The sequence below is a fragment of the Theobroma cacao genome, chromosome 5 (genome assembly GCF_053813885.1).
Source record: "Theobroma cacao isolate CCN51 chromosome 5, ASM5381388v1, whole genome shotgun sequence".
NCBI classification, from domain to species: Eukaryota; Viridiplantae; Streptophyta; class Magnoliopsida; order Malvales; family Malvaceae; genus Theobroma; species Theobroma cacao.
In genome coordinates, this window is record NC_142643.1 from 41,297,873 (window position 1) to 41,313,529 (window position 15,657).

Below are 15,657 nucleotides of genomic sequence, written 5' to 3' on the forward strand. Positions count from 1 at the left end.
TAGTGTTACCTAATTTTCTCTAGCAGTCTCAAGCCTCAAATTCTAGATTTTTTATGCAATTGAAATTAAATATGATAAAATTGTTAAAATTTTTTATAAAATTAATAAAATTTATATATTTCTTTTCATGATCATAATTTTCAAAAATACAACTTAACGACTCGAGTTTGAGAGGTTGTATCGGATTTAAGGATTGTACGCTTCTATAAAACACAAAAGTCTCAAAACGTCTTATTATGGAATTTAGAAGTTTTACTATTTATATGTAAAAAAAATTGTAAAATACCATATAAAATGATAATTCACTTCCATTAATTATTATTATCTTATATGTCAAAATAAAATTCTTTTAATTTTCACAAACAAGATTAAATTATTATTAATTAATTTTCATAAACATACCTTGAATACCAATTGATCATTTAACTTCACTTATTAATTAAAAACTTCCCACTAAGATAATTTTCCTAGTACACTAACATGACAGTACTGTTTAGCTACTTATATAGATTGTTTTAATTAATAAATTGATAAGAATTTTTTGGGTACCCTACATCATTGGCCCTTCCAGATAATACCATAATCCATGTGACAAAGCATTAATTATGAATTGATTGATTTCCCAGTACTGCACATCCAGCAAGTGTAGATATGCTTGACCTCAGAAGGACCACAGAAAGCAATTGTAGAAGAAGATTATGGCTGCAACCAATCCATCACAGATTTTGATGTCAACCACTTCTACTATGGTGCCCCAACCCACTTCCCTAGTCTTCACCGTCCGTAGGTGTGAACCAGAGCTCGTGAAGCCGGCCAGGCCGACCCCTCGTGAGCTCAAACTGTTATCGGACATCGATGACCAAGAATGTCTTCGGACCCAGATCCCGATTATCCAATTTTATAAGTACAATCCTTCCATGCAAGGGAAGGATCCTGCTAAGGTTATTCGGGAGGCACTTGGAAAAACTCTTGTGTTTTACTATCCATTTGCTGGTAGGCTAAGGGAAGGGCCTAACGGTAAGCTTATGGTGGATTGTACAGGCGATGGCGTGTTGTTCATTGAGGCCGATGCTGATGTTAAACTTGAGCAATTTGGTGAAGCCCTTCAGCCACCATTTCCTTGCTTGGATCAGCTCCTATACGACGTTCCCGGCTCCGGCGAGATACTAAATTGCCCATTGTTGTTGATCCAGGTATTAATTTGTTTATTACTCCAAGCTATGATCAAGATTCTAAGAAAAATTGAACCATGAACAGTTTGGGGTCATTTTAGTAGTTATTAAAGTTGTTTTCTATTTTTTTATTAAAAAAAAATTCCTGTTCTCTGCTCTACAATTAGGAAATTTTTGGGATAGTGTTATTCAGTCAAAAATTAGGAAATTTAGACGTTACTTCTTTCAGGGAAACTAATAATTTTTCAAAGCTAAAGTCGTAATTGTTTCTGATAATTAGCAGGTATAAATATTAATTAAGTATATCTTTATTTTTATTAAAAGAAAATAAAAAATAATACATTTACATCAAAATAACATTAATTCAAAATTTCTTATGTAAGGTTACAAGGATGAAATGCGGTGGTATCATCTTTGCGCTTCGACTCAACCACACTATGGCTGATGGTGCTGGCCTATTCCAATTCATTTCCGCTATGGCTGAGATGGCACAAGGCGCAATCTCTCCTTCAATCCTACCTGTATGGGAAAGGCATCTCCTAAGTTGTCGAACTCCTCCACAAGTCACATGTACGCACCATGAATACGACAAAGTAGACGATATAAAATCATGTACAAACTTCACCCCCCTGGAAAACATGGTTCATCGCTCATTTTTCTTCAATCCCTCTGATATAACTGCCATCCGTAGATTTGTTCCTTCGCATCTTCGCCATTGTTCCACATTTGAAGTCTTAACTGCTTGCTTATGGCGTTGCCGGACACTTGCCTTACAATTCGACCCAGATGAACAAGTTCGCTTGCTATGCATTGTCAATGTACGCTCCAAGTTTAATCCTCCATTGCCAAAGGGATATTACGGGAATGCGATCGTGTACCCTGTAGCTGTAACAACTGCAGGGAAATTATGCCAAAACCCATTAGGATACGCAATAGAGCTAGTGAAACAAACCAAGGAAAGTGTGACTGAAGAGTACGTGAAATCGGTGGCAGATTTTCTGGTGACAAAGGGTCGGCCACCAGTTAGCTTGGTTCGAGTCTACCTAGTTTCGGATGCAAGACATGCCAAGTTTTCCGATGTTGATTTTGGATGGGGTAAGGCAATGTACCGTGGACCTGCCAAAGGAGTGGTGGCAAGCTTTCAAATACCTCATAGGAATAAGAAAGGGGAAAATGGACTTGTGGTGCCAATTTACTTACCGGCTTCGGCTATGGAAAGGTTTGTTAGAGAGTTGAATAGAATGTTGAAAGATCATCCAGCTGGTAGTCGAAGTAATTCCACTTTCATTAAATCTACTATGTAAAAGTAATGTCATTAAGCTCAACCAATTTCACTGGCCAGGTTAAAGCTCCTTTCTCTAATTTCAAGCTTCTATCTTTGAACCACCCATTTTTGGGCCAGACTCCCTCCAGGCCCACGGTTCGACCCTAAGCCTATGCCGTGCGTATGTTTGTTTAATGGTTATATTTTTATGTTCTGCAAACCATATTAAAGCAATAACCTTCTTCATTTTGTGCTACAATGGATACTCCTCATGTTCTAATGATTTGTTATAATATCAAACTTATAACTTCTTGCTGTTAATTTGATGCGTTTGCTAATAAGACAAAAATTAATCATTAATCTATATTGGCGTCAATTGAGATTGGTCAAAAATATGATAATAATATTTTCCTACTACAATTAATAATCATAAATATAAACTTCATTTTACAAATAAATACTCAAATTTTATGAGACTAAAAGAAATATTATATGATGATGGCCCAAATTCGGAAGACAACTTCTGTTTTTGTCAATAGTATTCCTCTTAAAGTTCATTAGAGGTGGCTGAGGAGAATTTTTCAACTGTTCGGCAAGGTTCTAGATGTATTGTGAAAAGAAGAAGCAAGAGTGGGAGAAAATTGGGTTTTGTTTTATAGGATCGTTTCTCTCTGATGCTAGAAGAGCAATGTCTGGATTGAATGGAGCTTGGTTATTAAATCATAGGCTGGGTGTCAACATTGTAAGATTCAATGGTAAGGATTCATGTTGGAAGAAACAAAGTGTAGAATAGAGAGTGGAATCAAGACATGACATTGAACACGGGAAAAGAGAAATTGAAAGTACCAAGGAGCAGAACTCACTACAGAGTGGTAGGTTGTCCTATGCACATGCTTTAAAGGGTGAGAATGAGAATGCAGAGCACCCTCTGTCCCTAAAAAAGGTAGTACATGCAATACTCAATCAGTTCTTTATTTTTTTGAAAGGCAAAAAATGTATATTCATAAACCAAAATATCCAAACATGTTGCAAAAAGTCTTTTTTTTTTTTTTGAAAGATAAGAAAATATTATTGAATAGAAAACATAAACATGCAGGACCACTCTTTCAAAGATAAGAAGACAAGGTCCCACATGAAAAGCAAGTCTAAATTACAAAGACACTCTGTAAAACTACCCAACCCCGAATGAGAACAAATGACCATGAACAAGACAACCTAAGGAAAAGCTGATGAGAGAAGGCACAACATAACAAAAGAAACAAAAAAATCAGCCGCGAAAAAGAGACAACAGCTCCAACACTAAAAGCAGCCCAAAGGAGTAAGCAGCAGAAAACAAAACTCAAGGCAACAAAAATCAGCAATCATCTGCAAAAGTCCGAAGAAACGAAGCCAACAAGATTCAAAAGTAGACAACTCAAAATTATTTTCAACAGGATGAACAATCAGCAGATCATCAACTCTTTCAACTTCAGCTTTGGCAAGGGAATCAGCAATAGAATTCCCAGATCTAAGAATGTGTTGAATATCCCATTGATTAACTTTGCTAGCCAGAGAAAGTAAATGAAGAACGTGATTTCTCAGCCTCCAAGGAGCCGAAGCAGGATCCTTAATCCATTTAATAGCAGTGGTTGAATCACTTTCAATAATCAGACCATGAGTAGTAACCCATCTTGAAGCAGCGAAAATAAGAAAAACCTCTTTAATGGCTAAAAATTCAGCTTGATTGGCAACCCCAAGCCCCACATTCTTATAGAATTTAATCAAGATTCGTCCTTGATCATCCCTAAGAACTCCCCCAATTTCACATTTTCCTGGATTTTCCCGTGCCACACCGTCAACGTTAAATTTTAAAAATTCAGTCGATGGCTTTTTCCAAACCACACTATTTCTTCTTTGATCCTTTTTAATAGCAACATTAACATGCTGAGGACATCTATACGAATCTTCAAAATCATGGCAATCTTCTTTCCATTTAGATTTGGACCACCAAGCAATTCTTATTCTAGCAATTTCAAACGTTTGCACACTGTCCCAATTCCTACCATTAAAAATAACCTCATTTCGTGCTAACCATATAAACCAAACAATTGCAAAGAAGCTCATTTTCCAGATTTCCACAATTTTGCTTAACGAAATGCACGGAGTTCCATGCTAAAAAGAAAGTAAACGGATCAGGAGGACTAACCCATGAAATATCCCACAATTTGCACCAAGCAGCCCATATTTTCCCATGTTTCAGGACACTTAAAAAACAGGTGGTCGACCGTTTCCAATTCTTTGAGGCATAAAACGCAACAAGATGTATTGTTATGAATAATTCGTCTCTTAGCCAGTTCACTTTTAACTGCACTTCTCCCTCTAATAACCTACCAGCAAAATGTTTCCACCTTTGGCGGAGCAAGACCAGCCCAAACAGCTTCCCATAAAGTCTTATTTGTACCGCTAGAACCAATAACAACATTATAGAAAGACTTAGAAGAAAAGGAGCCATCCACAGAATTTTTCCACACAAGTTTATCTTCCATATTTTCAGTTAAAATGATACCTGCATTCATCTGCAACAATCCAGTCCATTGAGCTCTTTCCCAATAAAAAATAGATCTTCTAAGATTAATTTTCCATCTCCAATCACCATTGACCCAAGCACCAAATTCATTGACAGATCCAGTTTTATTTGAAGCGAGAGCAAACATTCGGGGAAACTTATCTTTCAAAATGACACCCTCGATCCATTCATCTTGCCAAAAGAGAACATTATGACCATTGCCCACAACCATGCACATTCCTGAAGATAAGAACTTCTGACAAAAAAGAGCAATTCATAGAAAGCTCAGGAAAATAAAAAAGAAAAAAACATGAACCAGCCATAAATTGGATTCCCACCCATTTAGAAGAGCAAAAACACATAACGCACACTCCCTCCCCTAAGACCATGCATAAAACCCACCCTTTCCATCCTCAAGAAGCAAATCAGCACAAATCAGAGCACCAACCACGCCAGTCAAAAGAGGCAAAGAAGACTCAAAAGACAACCACAACTCCACATCAAACGAGATGAATTCAGCAAAAATGACTCAGCAGGAGAAATAAAAAAGCAAGCGCAAACATCCACCCAACTCAAAATAGGATCACAACAAATCTCACCACAACACCAAGAAAATGGAAACAGATCCAAAGGTGACACACCTCAAACAACCCAAGAAAAAAAGAAACAGAAGCAAGACCGAAGAGAGAAGTCACCCGTTAAAAACTTTCCTCACTGTGATTGATCATCTGCATATCAATCTCTCTTTCAACCTCTTCCTTGGCAAGAGAATCCGCAACATTATTTGCGGATCTAGGATTTGAATATGCCATTCTAACCTTACAAGTTCGAAAATTTGGATACTGTCCCACATTTTTTCATTAAATACCAACTTGTTTCTTTGCAACCAAATCGACCAAAGTATTGCAAATATCCCATCTTCCCCACCTCATTTCTTCCTAATTTGTCAAAATGCACATCATTCCAAGCTGAAAAGAACGAACAAGCATTGCCCGAACTGATCCAACTGATCCCTAAAATACTATACCATGTAGCCCAAATCTTCCAAGCAACCTCACATTTAAAAAACAAATGATCCGTTGTTTCCATTTCTCTCATACATAATCCATAGCATGCAGCTTCAATATTCATAAACCTGTTGAGATTTGATTTCATATTCAAACATGAAATTAATCAAGAGATTAAAAACATAATTCAGTGGAAAAACAAAAAATACATTTAATCAATAAAATTAGTTGAATCTCTCAGTTCAATTGTTTGTGTTTTTCATATAATTTTCAAATTAGTTGTGAGCACTTATAAGTTCAAGTATTACATACTTTATTATAAATATCATAGTTAGGAGTCAATTAAATTAAAAAAAAATTGTGATGAAGTAAAAAATCTGAAAAAAAAAAAAGTTTGAAATTTTGCAGCCAAATTTTTTTTTTTTTATCTTTAAGATTTGTCAAAGGCATTTACGAACAAAGACCCATTTTAACCAGCTCATTTTTCACTGCTAGGCTTTGACGCAAAACTTGCCAATTAAAAATTTTTACCTAAGGAGACGCTAACTCAACCCACACTTCTTTCTACAAACTTTTTTCATTCCCATTATTACCATCTACGGTCTCATGAAAGGACTTGGTTGAATACGAACCACTAACTGTACCGTTCCAAACGAATTTATATATCATGAAGAGTGCTTCCTAAAATAGTTTCACCAATGGTCTGTAATTGAAAGTTCCATTGATCTTTTTCCCAATCAAAAATATTTTGTCGAAGTTGAATGTCCCGTTTCCACTCATTATTGTCCCAAAAGCCAAATTCACTCAAAATCCCTAACTTGTTGATGGAAAGAGCAAAAATACAGGGGAAAGCATCTTTAATTAATGTGCCATCGATCCATTTGTCATGCCAAAAACGAATATTGTTTCCGTCACCCATTACAATGCCCATACTAAAGTAATTGTTGGCTGGAGAAAGGGGAAAAGGATATTTTTCCACATTTTAGATGGTTTGTAACTCTCTCTCACATGGGGAACAAGGTTAGAGGGTTTTTCACAATTTTTCTTGTGTATAACAACTATCCAAACGCTGTTCGTTTCATCACTATAATGCCAGATCCATCTATTAAATAACGTCCAATTTTAATTTGTAGATTTGCTTCTCTTCCTTCCATCCAAATTCAATGGTTCCAAATTGGGAGGAAAAATCTTTTTCTACTTAAATTAATAATTTTACCCTTAATCTCCTTCTTTCCCTTTATTTTTCATCTTTCATACCAATCACAAGAAAGGAAATATGATTTTACTTCCTCCCTTCCATTTTGCTTTACTCACATTTTCCCCTTCCCTCCATCTCCGTCCTTCCTAGCAAACATACTGTAAAGAACGGAATTTGTCCCTTCTCATTCCCTTCTTAATTTTTTTTTCTTCTGAGTAACTCTAGTGCCTTCATTGTATTTACATTTGTTCTACTCGCGTTTGTTATCATGTGGTTGTACATGAATATTTACTTTTTACTTTTAAATAATGATTATAGATAAATATATATATTTAAGTTATAAAATTTGAAGCGCAAATAATTGAAATTTTGTACTAATATTAATTTTTGAATTATTCAATACTATTATAATTAAAAAAACTTATATAATGCTCTTACTAAAAAAATTATGATAAGTAAATTTCTATGCTTACTTAATATTTCTTTCTATATTTTTCATTTTTCTTTTTTGTCAAATTTTTTTTGTAAAATATTATAATTTAGAAAATTTTTAATACTTTATCAAACATATAATTTGTATTTTTTAAATTACCAAAAAAAGTAAATGATGGTATAATAATAAACAATGAGCTCCGATGTCAAACCCTACTTTGTAAAATAATTATAATGTCATTCACATGCTCAATAGAATGTTTGTATATTTAGGAAGTTCGAGAAATCGTTAAAAGACGATATTGCCCCTAATGGTATCATTAAGTCGATTAAGCCTCGAACTAGTTCAAATAGAAATTTTAAGGTGAAATTAAGAGTTTCACAGTTCAGGGATGACTCAAAATGGTAATTAGGAGTTCGAGGGTCAATTCGGAGTCAAACCGAAATTTTTACTATCTAGGGGCAAAATTGTAATTTTTCCATCCGCGGATAAAATTTGAGATTTTGAGATAATTTAAATCACATTTAACAAATTTGAGAATGGTATGAGTATAACGGATGAAAAATATGTCTATAGGCAATTTTTCAGTTTTTGGGGTAAAAATGTAATTTTACACTTTACGGGGGCAAAAGTGTAATTTTTAAAAATTTACTCCACTAAAATTTTGGAAAAGTCTAGAAATTTCATGGAAGACATGGATAAGTGAAGAGGATTGAGTGGTAGAAAAAGAAAGTCAAAAAGATGGCTAGAAAAAAATAAAAAAATAAAATATTCAAAAGGTAAATAAAATAATAATATTTTATTAAGCCTATTAAAAGGCTTGAAAATTCTAGAATTCTTCATTGGGATGGTCAGCCAAAACCAGTAGGAGAGAGAGAGAAATAAGAACAAACCCTAGAGTGAGAAAATTCAAAGAAAAAGTGTGATTTTTCAAGGAATCAAGTGTTTAAATGTATGATTTTTCAAGCTTAGCTTAAGATTTATCATTTCCATGCATTTCCCATCATTTTTCATGGTTGAATCATGTGATTTGAGGATGAATTCAATTCTGAAAAAATGGGTTAGGAGAGAGAAACTTGTTAGATTAATTTGATTATAAGTTATGTTAGTGTTTTAAGTTAGTTTAGCATATTTAGGAACAAAACAACAAGAAAAGAATTTATTTTCCTCCATTACCATTATTGGCTGAATTTTCTAGGGGAATATTGGCTGCTGATCTTGATGTTTATTTGAGGAATTATGATGAATAATGATAAATTATGAGCCTAGAAAAATAATGGGAATTTTCGGAGCAAAAATATGAATTTTTACGCACTAGGGGTATTTTCATAATTTGCTACCGAGACTGATAATTTGCATCACACTGAGGAACATTAAGTCAATTTGGGTGTAATTGAGGTATAAAAACTGAAAAAAATTAATTAAAGATTAAATTGGACGCGTTAGTAATTTAATCGGGTAATAGACCGAATTAGGTCAGCACTGCATTTAAGCGGTAGTCGGATAAGTTGCATGTCATATCATGCATATATACCGAGCCTGAATTGATTTTATAATGGTCAAGCATTGATGTGGTGAATTATGTATTGTACATTGTGGATAGGTGGTGAGCAAATTACACTGGTAAAAGTACAAAAATTGTGCTTGAAGACTGGGATTAGGAGTACATCGACTCCTAGAACTGTGAGTGGACAACTTATCGTCTTAAATATCTAGAGTTATTATACTTGTTTGATGTTTTTATTGAATTGTGAGCTTAAATTATAAAATATTATGTTTTTCAATTAAAATATTTTTTAATAAAAATGAAATTTATACTGGTTTTGAAATCATATATTGTTTTGGGAAAATTGAGTATATGGAGACTGTGTTGAAATTTATGATTTTATATGTTATTGAAATTGGGGCTTATGGCATTATGGTAGCATGATGGCTAAATTTTTGGGGTTGGCATGAAATATATGAATAGTTTTGGATTGGTCTCGGTAGACTGGATTACATTTTATTCGCCATATTATGCTACTGAAATTTTTATGGGTCTGGTGGTATATTAAACGGTCACTACAGTGGTGGGGGTTTCCGTGGACTGCCTATGAGAGGGGCACGGTAACTCAATTATATACTTACCTCCAGGGGGAGATGTTGGGTGAAGTATCTCCTGAGGTATGATTTGAATGCACCTCACGTTCGGGCCACCACGTGAGAGTGAGACTCAGTCAACGCTAAGGAACGGCTGTGTGTCAGATGTGAAAACATGTTTATGGGTATGGGTCATTGAACAGCATTGGCGGTCTCAGTGGGATACCTTAACGAAGGTACCCGCGAGAATGATATTGGCAAGGGCCAAGTTTAAGAAATTCATAAGCCGAGAAATTTTGATGAAAAGAAATTGTTTGGTATAGATTGAAACAAAATTTGTGTTATGAACATTATTGTGATATAACGTTTTTATATTGTCTCCATCTACTCGGCTTTAGATGCTTTTGATGGTAATTGTTTACTCACTGGGATTATTTAATCTCACTCCTCTTCCTATCCATTTTTCAGGCTCATGACAGTTTGTTGATAGTTGATTAAGACGAGAATTAATCTCGGAGTTGCATCATAGGAAGTAAGGGTTCGTAGCTCTACACCTTCTTGGTTAGTTGGGGGCCCACGTGTCACTGTAAACAAAATTTCATACTTTAATTATCTTTATTACTATATGAATAAATTTATTTTACTCTTACGCTACAAAAGTTATTTTAGGAAGACTTTGAAAATATTGTGTTTTAAGAAAATAGAATATTTTATTTAATGTTTTTATTATATTCAAATAGTTATAATTTTACTTTAAACGAATGTTTTAGATTTCAAAATTTAATTTAAATCATGAAATATGTGTTTCCACTTACATATTACATTTTTACGGATTTAAAAAAAAAATAAAAAATGACGAAAATACCCTTGTGAGCTAGAAAATAATATTTTATTGTTTTGAGTTGGAAACAACTTATGTTTTCTTGAAATGCGAGATTTAATAATTGTCGCTCACCGAGGAGATGCGAAAGTTGATGCTAAGCCTTGAGAGGTTTCGATCGGCATTCGGGGTAATGAGTGCTTATCGGGACGTCGCGGCGGTTGTCACGGGCTTGATAGGAGTTTCGGGTCGTGACATCCGATATGGTTTGATTGATATGTAAAATTTGTTCTTTTTTATAAGTAAAATTTTGCAAAAAAGAAAGATTCAAAATTGACTTTTGAACAAGTGGTACATATATTTATTATTAAATTAAATACTTCAATTTAAACCCAAACTAGTTGTCATTGACATTTGTGAATAAATTAAATGCCATTAATTTGATTTAAAATAATTAATTTGGTTAGGGTTTAGACATATGATTTGTCTTTGCACGCTGTGTATACATAGATTCCTTCACAAACTATATATCTAAACATTTGGATAGATTCCTTCACAAACTATATATCTAAACATTTGGAAATTTTCTTTCATTCATTTTTTTAACTAAAAAAATGATTATCAATAAATAAATCTAAATTATTTTTTACAAATTACAAATTACAAATTGCCTTGACATATTTGGCTTCACATGCATATTCTTCTATTCAAATCTTTCCTCTCTCAGAAATAAAATCTTAATAAAAGAATTAATGCTATATAAAAATTCAAATTTCATAAGAATTATGACAACGAAATAAAAAATTTAATTAATTACTTGTTCATTTAATCAATAAATTAGTAAAAATTAATTAGTTAGGTTTAAACCAAGATTAAAAATTAGTTACTGTGTTCAAGTGGTATTTAATTGATAAAATGTGAAAAAAAAAAAAGCTTCATGAAGGTTGAACCCTATTGCTTAAATCTTGGTAGTTCTCACTACAAAGAATTGAAGAAAGAAGAGGGCAATGTTTGATTTTCTTTGACTTATAAGGCATTCGGTACGTTACAATATAATATGATTATAGGTAATGTGATTGCAATAAATGAGATTGCATGAAAGATAACATTGTAGTGTTTGGGATATAAACAAAGTAATGATTAAAATGTAAGGAATGTAATGTCAATTTTCAGAATTACCTCTATATATTAAAATATTAATTTAATATACTTATATTTTTTATTAATAATTTTTATATAATATCATCTCTTAAATATATATTTAATGTCGTATTTTATTTTCATTTCTAAATATAATTTCTTATATTATATATTTTACTTTAATTTCTTTTTTTAAAGACAATATCCAATATTTTATTTTAAATTGAAGGGCAAAAATGTCTATAAACACATTGTAAAATGCAATGCAATCTTATTGTATTAGTTTTGTACTTCAATCGCATTACATCCATTGGTTATTATGTGATTACATTGTAATTTTACATTATAGTAATTTGTTGCAAAACAAATATTGTAACATAATTTAATTAGACATATTACAAAAAATGTGCTCTTATTTCCCTTATAACAAATACTATTTTAATTTCCTATAGTTGTTAGCCATCTTTCCTTATAGTTTAAGCTCCCATGGCACCTAGACCCACTTCCCTGTTAAACAAGCCATTCTCTTGAACGAGGATAACACTCTCCATTATGATCACTATAACCAAATGGGCCCTTGTTCCAAGTAGTCATCAATGAGCCTAACCTACCCACAGTATGACTCGAGAACCATTCAATAACAACAAAAGGCCATAATCACCTAATTTGGTTTCTAGAATTAAAACCATTTTAACTTTGCACATATCGACAATTTTTCTTACCATGAATACGTCTTCAAACAGCTTCTTAAACTTCTAATGTTCTAATGCCAGAAATTTTCTAGAAATAATAATTTTATAAATAACATATTTATTTTCATTTAAAATAAGGTTGAAATTTATCATTTTATACAATTTTCATTTAACCACAAAATAACAATATTTGATATCGAAACATTTAGATCAATATGGAGTTCAACCCTTTTAATAAGAATGGCATTGATTACAATAATATACATGTATTAGATAAAAACCAATTAACGTATAGTATATATGTATACATGTGTAGCTAGGTAGGTACTTAAATATGAACATAAAGATATCTTCTTTCTTTATTTGTTATTTTAATTAATTAATTAAAAGGAATGAAAGGAATGGTCCTACTCAAACATGACAGGACCGTTCAGCTACTTGTATAGATTATTTTAATTAAAACATTAATAAGAAGTTTTTGGGGTACCCTAACATCATTTGCCCTTCCAAATAATACCAAAATCCGTGTGACAAAGGATCAATTATAAATTGATTAATTTCTCAGTACTACACATCCAACAAGTGAAGATACCCTTGACCTCATACGGAGCAAAGAAAGTCAATTGTACAAGAAGATTATATAGCTGCAACCATCCCACCGCAGATTTTAATGTCAACCACTTCTGCCATGGTGCCCCAACCCACTTCCCTAGTCTTCACCGTCCGTAGGTATGAACCAGAGCTCGTGAAAGCTGGCCAGGCCCACCCCCCGTGAGCTCAAACTGTTATCGGACATTGATGACCAAGAGGGTCTTCGGATCCAGATCCCGATTATCCAATTTTATCAGTACAATACTTCCATGCAAGGGAAGGATCCTGCTAAGGTTATTTGGGAGGCACTTGGAAAACTCGTGTTTTACTGCCCATTTGCTGGTAGGCTAAGGGAAGGGCCAAACCGCAAGCTTATGGTTGATTGTACTGGTCAAGGCGTCTTGTTTGTTGTGGTCAATGCTGATGTTAAACTTGAGCAATTTGGTGAAGCACTTCTGCCACCATTTCCTTGCTTGACTCAGCTTCTTTACGATGCTCCCGGCTCCAGAGGGATGCTAAATCGCCCATTGTTGTTGATCCAGGTATTAATTTGTTTATTACTCCAAGCTATGATCAAGATTTTAAGAAAAATTAAATCATGAACAGTATGGTCATTTTACTAGTTATGAGAGTTTTTTCTATTTTTTTTTAAAATTAGTGTTCTTTACTCCACAATTAGGAAATTTTAGGGATATTTTTATTCTGTCAAAAATTAGGAAATTTAGATGTTGCTTATTTCATGGAGATAAATGGAAACTAATAATTTTTCAAAGCTAAGGCCATAAATATTTATGGTAATTAATAGGTATAAATATTAATTAAGCATATCTTTTTTTTAAAAAAAAATAAAAAAATAATACATCTATATCAAAATAACATTAATTCAATATTTCTTATGCAAGGTTACTTGGATGAAATGCGGTGGTATCATCTTTGCCCTTCGACTCTACCACACTATGAGTGATGCCGCTAGCCTATTCCAATTCATTTCCGCTATGGTTGAGATGGCACAAGGCGCAATCTCTCCTTCAATCCCACCTGTATGGGAAAGGCATCTCCTAAGTAGTCGAACTCCTCCACAGGTCACATGTACGCACCATGAATTTGACAAAGTAGATGATATAAAATCATGTTCAATCTTCGCCCCATTAGAAAACATGGTTCATCGCTCATTTTTCTTCAATCCCTCTCATATATCCGCCATCCGTAGATTTGTTCCTTCGCATCTTCGCCATTGTTCCGCATTTGAAGTCTTAACTGCTTGCTTATGGCGTTGCCGAACACTTGCCTTACCATTCGACCCTGTTGAACAAGTTTGCTTGCTATGCATTGTCATTGTACGCTCTAAGTTTAATCCTCCATTGCCAAAGTGATATTACGGGAACGCAATCGTGCACTCTATAGTTGTGACAGTAGCTGGAAAATTATGCCAAAACCCCTAGTGAAGCAAACCAAAGAAACTGTGCCTGAAGAGTATGTGAAATCGGAGGCGGATTTTTTGGTGACAAAGGGTCGGCCACCCACTAGCTTGGTTTGAGCCTACCTAGTTTCCAACGCAAGACATGCCAAGTTTTTCGATGTTGATCTTGGATGGGGTAAGGCAATGTACGCTGGACCTACCACAAGAGTGGTGGCAAGCTTTCAAATACCTCATAGGAGTAAGAAAGGGGAAGATGGACTTGCGGTGCCAATTTACTTGCCGTCTCCAGCTATGGAAAGATTTGTTGAAGAGTTGAATAAAATGTTAAAGGATCATCCATCTGCTAGTCAAAGTAATTCCACTTTCATTCAATCTACTTTGCAGAAGTAATGGGTGCGTACTGCGTCATAAGGAGAATGGTGTTATTCCTATTAACTGTTTGCTTTGCAAATTATCCTCATCTTCATGTCTTACATCTCACTTCATTAAGTTTCTTTAAACGAGGTAAATGGTGCATATACTAATTATCTTTGAATTTCAAATTCTTTTATGAAAAAATTTCAATAATTTTTGTTGCACTAAATGCTTATAATTGTTATGAGTGGACGATGATCGATAAATGTCGTAAAATTTTCATAATCCTTTGAATGAAGGAAAAGATACATATACACTAATTATATTCGAATTTTGGTATTTTTATTTTATAGAATTTGCACAATTGTCTTGGATAATAATTTATAATTGAGGTCAAAACAAAAAAAATATCTCCCACCAAAAAGTAAAATTAGAGAAAAAGGATGAGGTGGCTTAAACTCAACCAATTTCATTGGCCAGGCTACAGCCTATTTTTATAATTTCGTGCATTTATTATTTGAGCAACCCATTTTTGGGTCAGGCTCCACCTAAACCTATCCACAGGCTTCAAAGGGTGGCAGAGCAGCATCTATCCCTAAAGAAGGTAGTACATTACGAGCAATACTCAATCAATTAGAAAGTGTGGTTTGAAAACTTTATTACCAAATACAGTAAAAAATAGGTTAGTTGTGTATGGAGTTCTTGTTCGTGCAAGAGACTATAGTTCCTTTTCCAATATTGCTAATGTCTGGGGAAAATTAATGTCTCTTGAGGCTAAAACGTCAAAATGCAAGAATTTCAGCTATGGTGTTATGTTGATTTTCACTGATAAGAAGGAACAGATCGATGAGGTCATTGACTTGTTGATTGCCAATAAGATTTATCAGATTTGTGTGAGTATAAATTACTTCTGGAAGATGGTTTTGTGTTTTTTGATGGATG

General features: G+C 33.7%; 1 protein-coding gene and 1 pseudogene across 2 annotated transcripts; both read left to right on the forward strand.

Annotated features, from left to right (window-relative positions):
• Positions 1-615: 615 nt before the first annotated feature.
• On the forward strand, positions 616-2,708 carry LOC18599654 (benzyl alcohol O-benzoyltransferase-like). The gene is made up of 2 exons (XM_088806924.1): positions 616-1,193; positions 1,556-2,708. Exons 1-2 carry the CDS (start codon positions 699-701, stop codon positions 2,474-2,476), a joined length of 1,416 nt encoding a protein of 471 aa, XP_088663050.1. The 5' UTR covers positions 616-698; the 3' UTR covers positions 2,477-2,708.
• A 10,189-nt stretch (positions 2,709-12,897) lies between these two features.
• On the forward strand, positions 12,898-14,875 carry LOC148762919 (benzyl alcohol O-benzoyltransferase-like; annotated as a pseudogene). The gene is made up of 2 exons (XR_016026368.1): positions 12,898-13,483; positions 13,844-14,875. The product of XR_016026368.1 is annotated as a benzyl alcohol O-benzoyltransferase-like (transcript).
• The last annotated feature ends 782 nt before the right edge of the window (positions 14,876-15,657 follow it).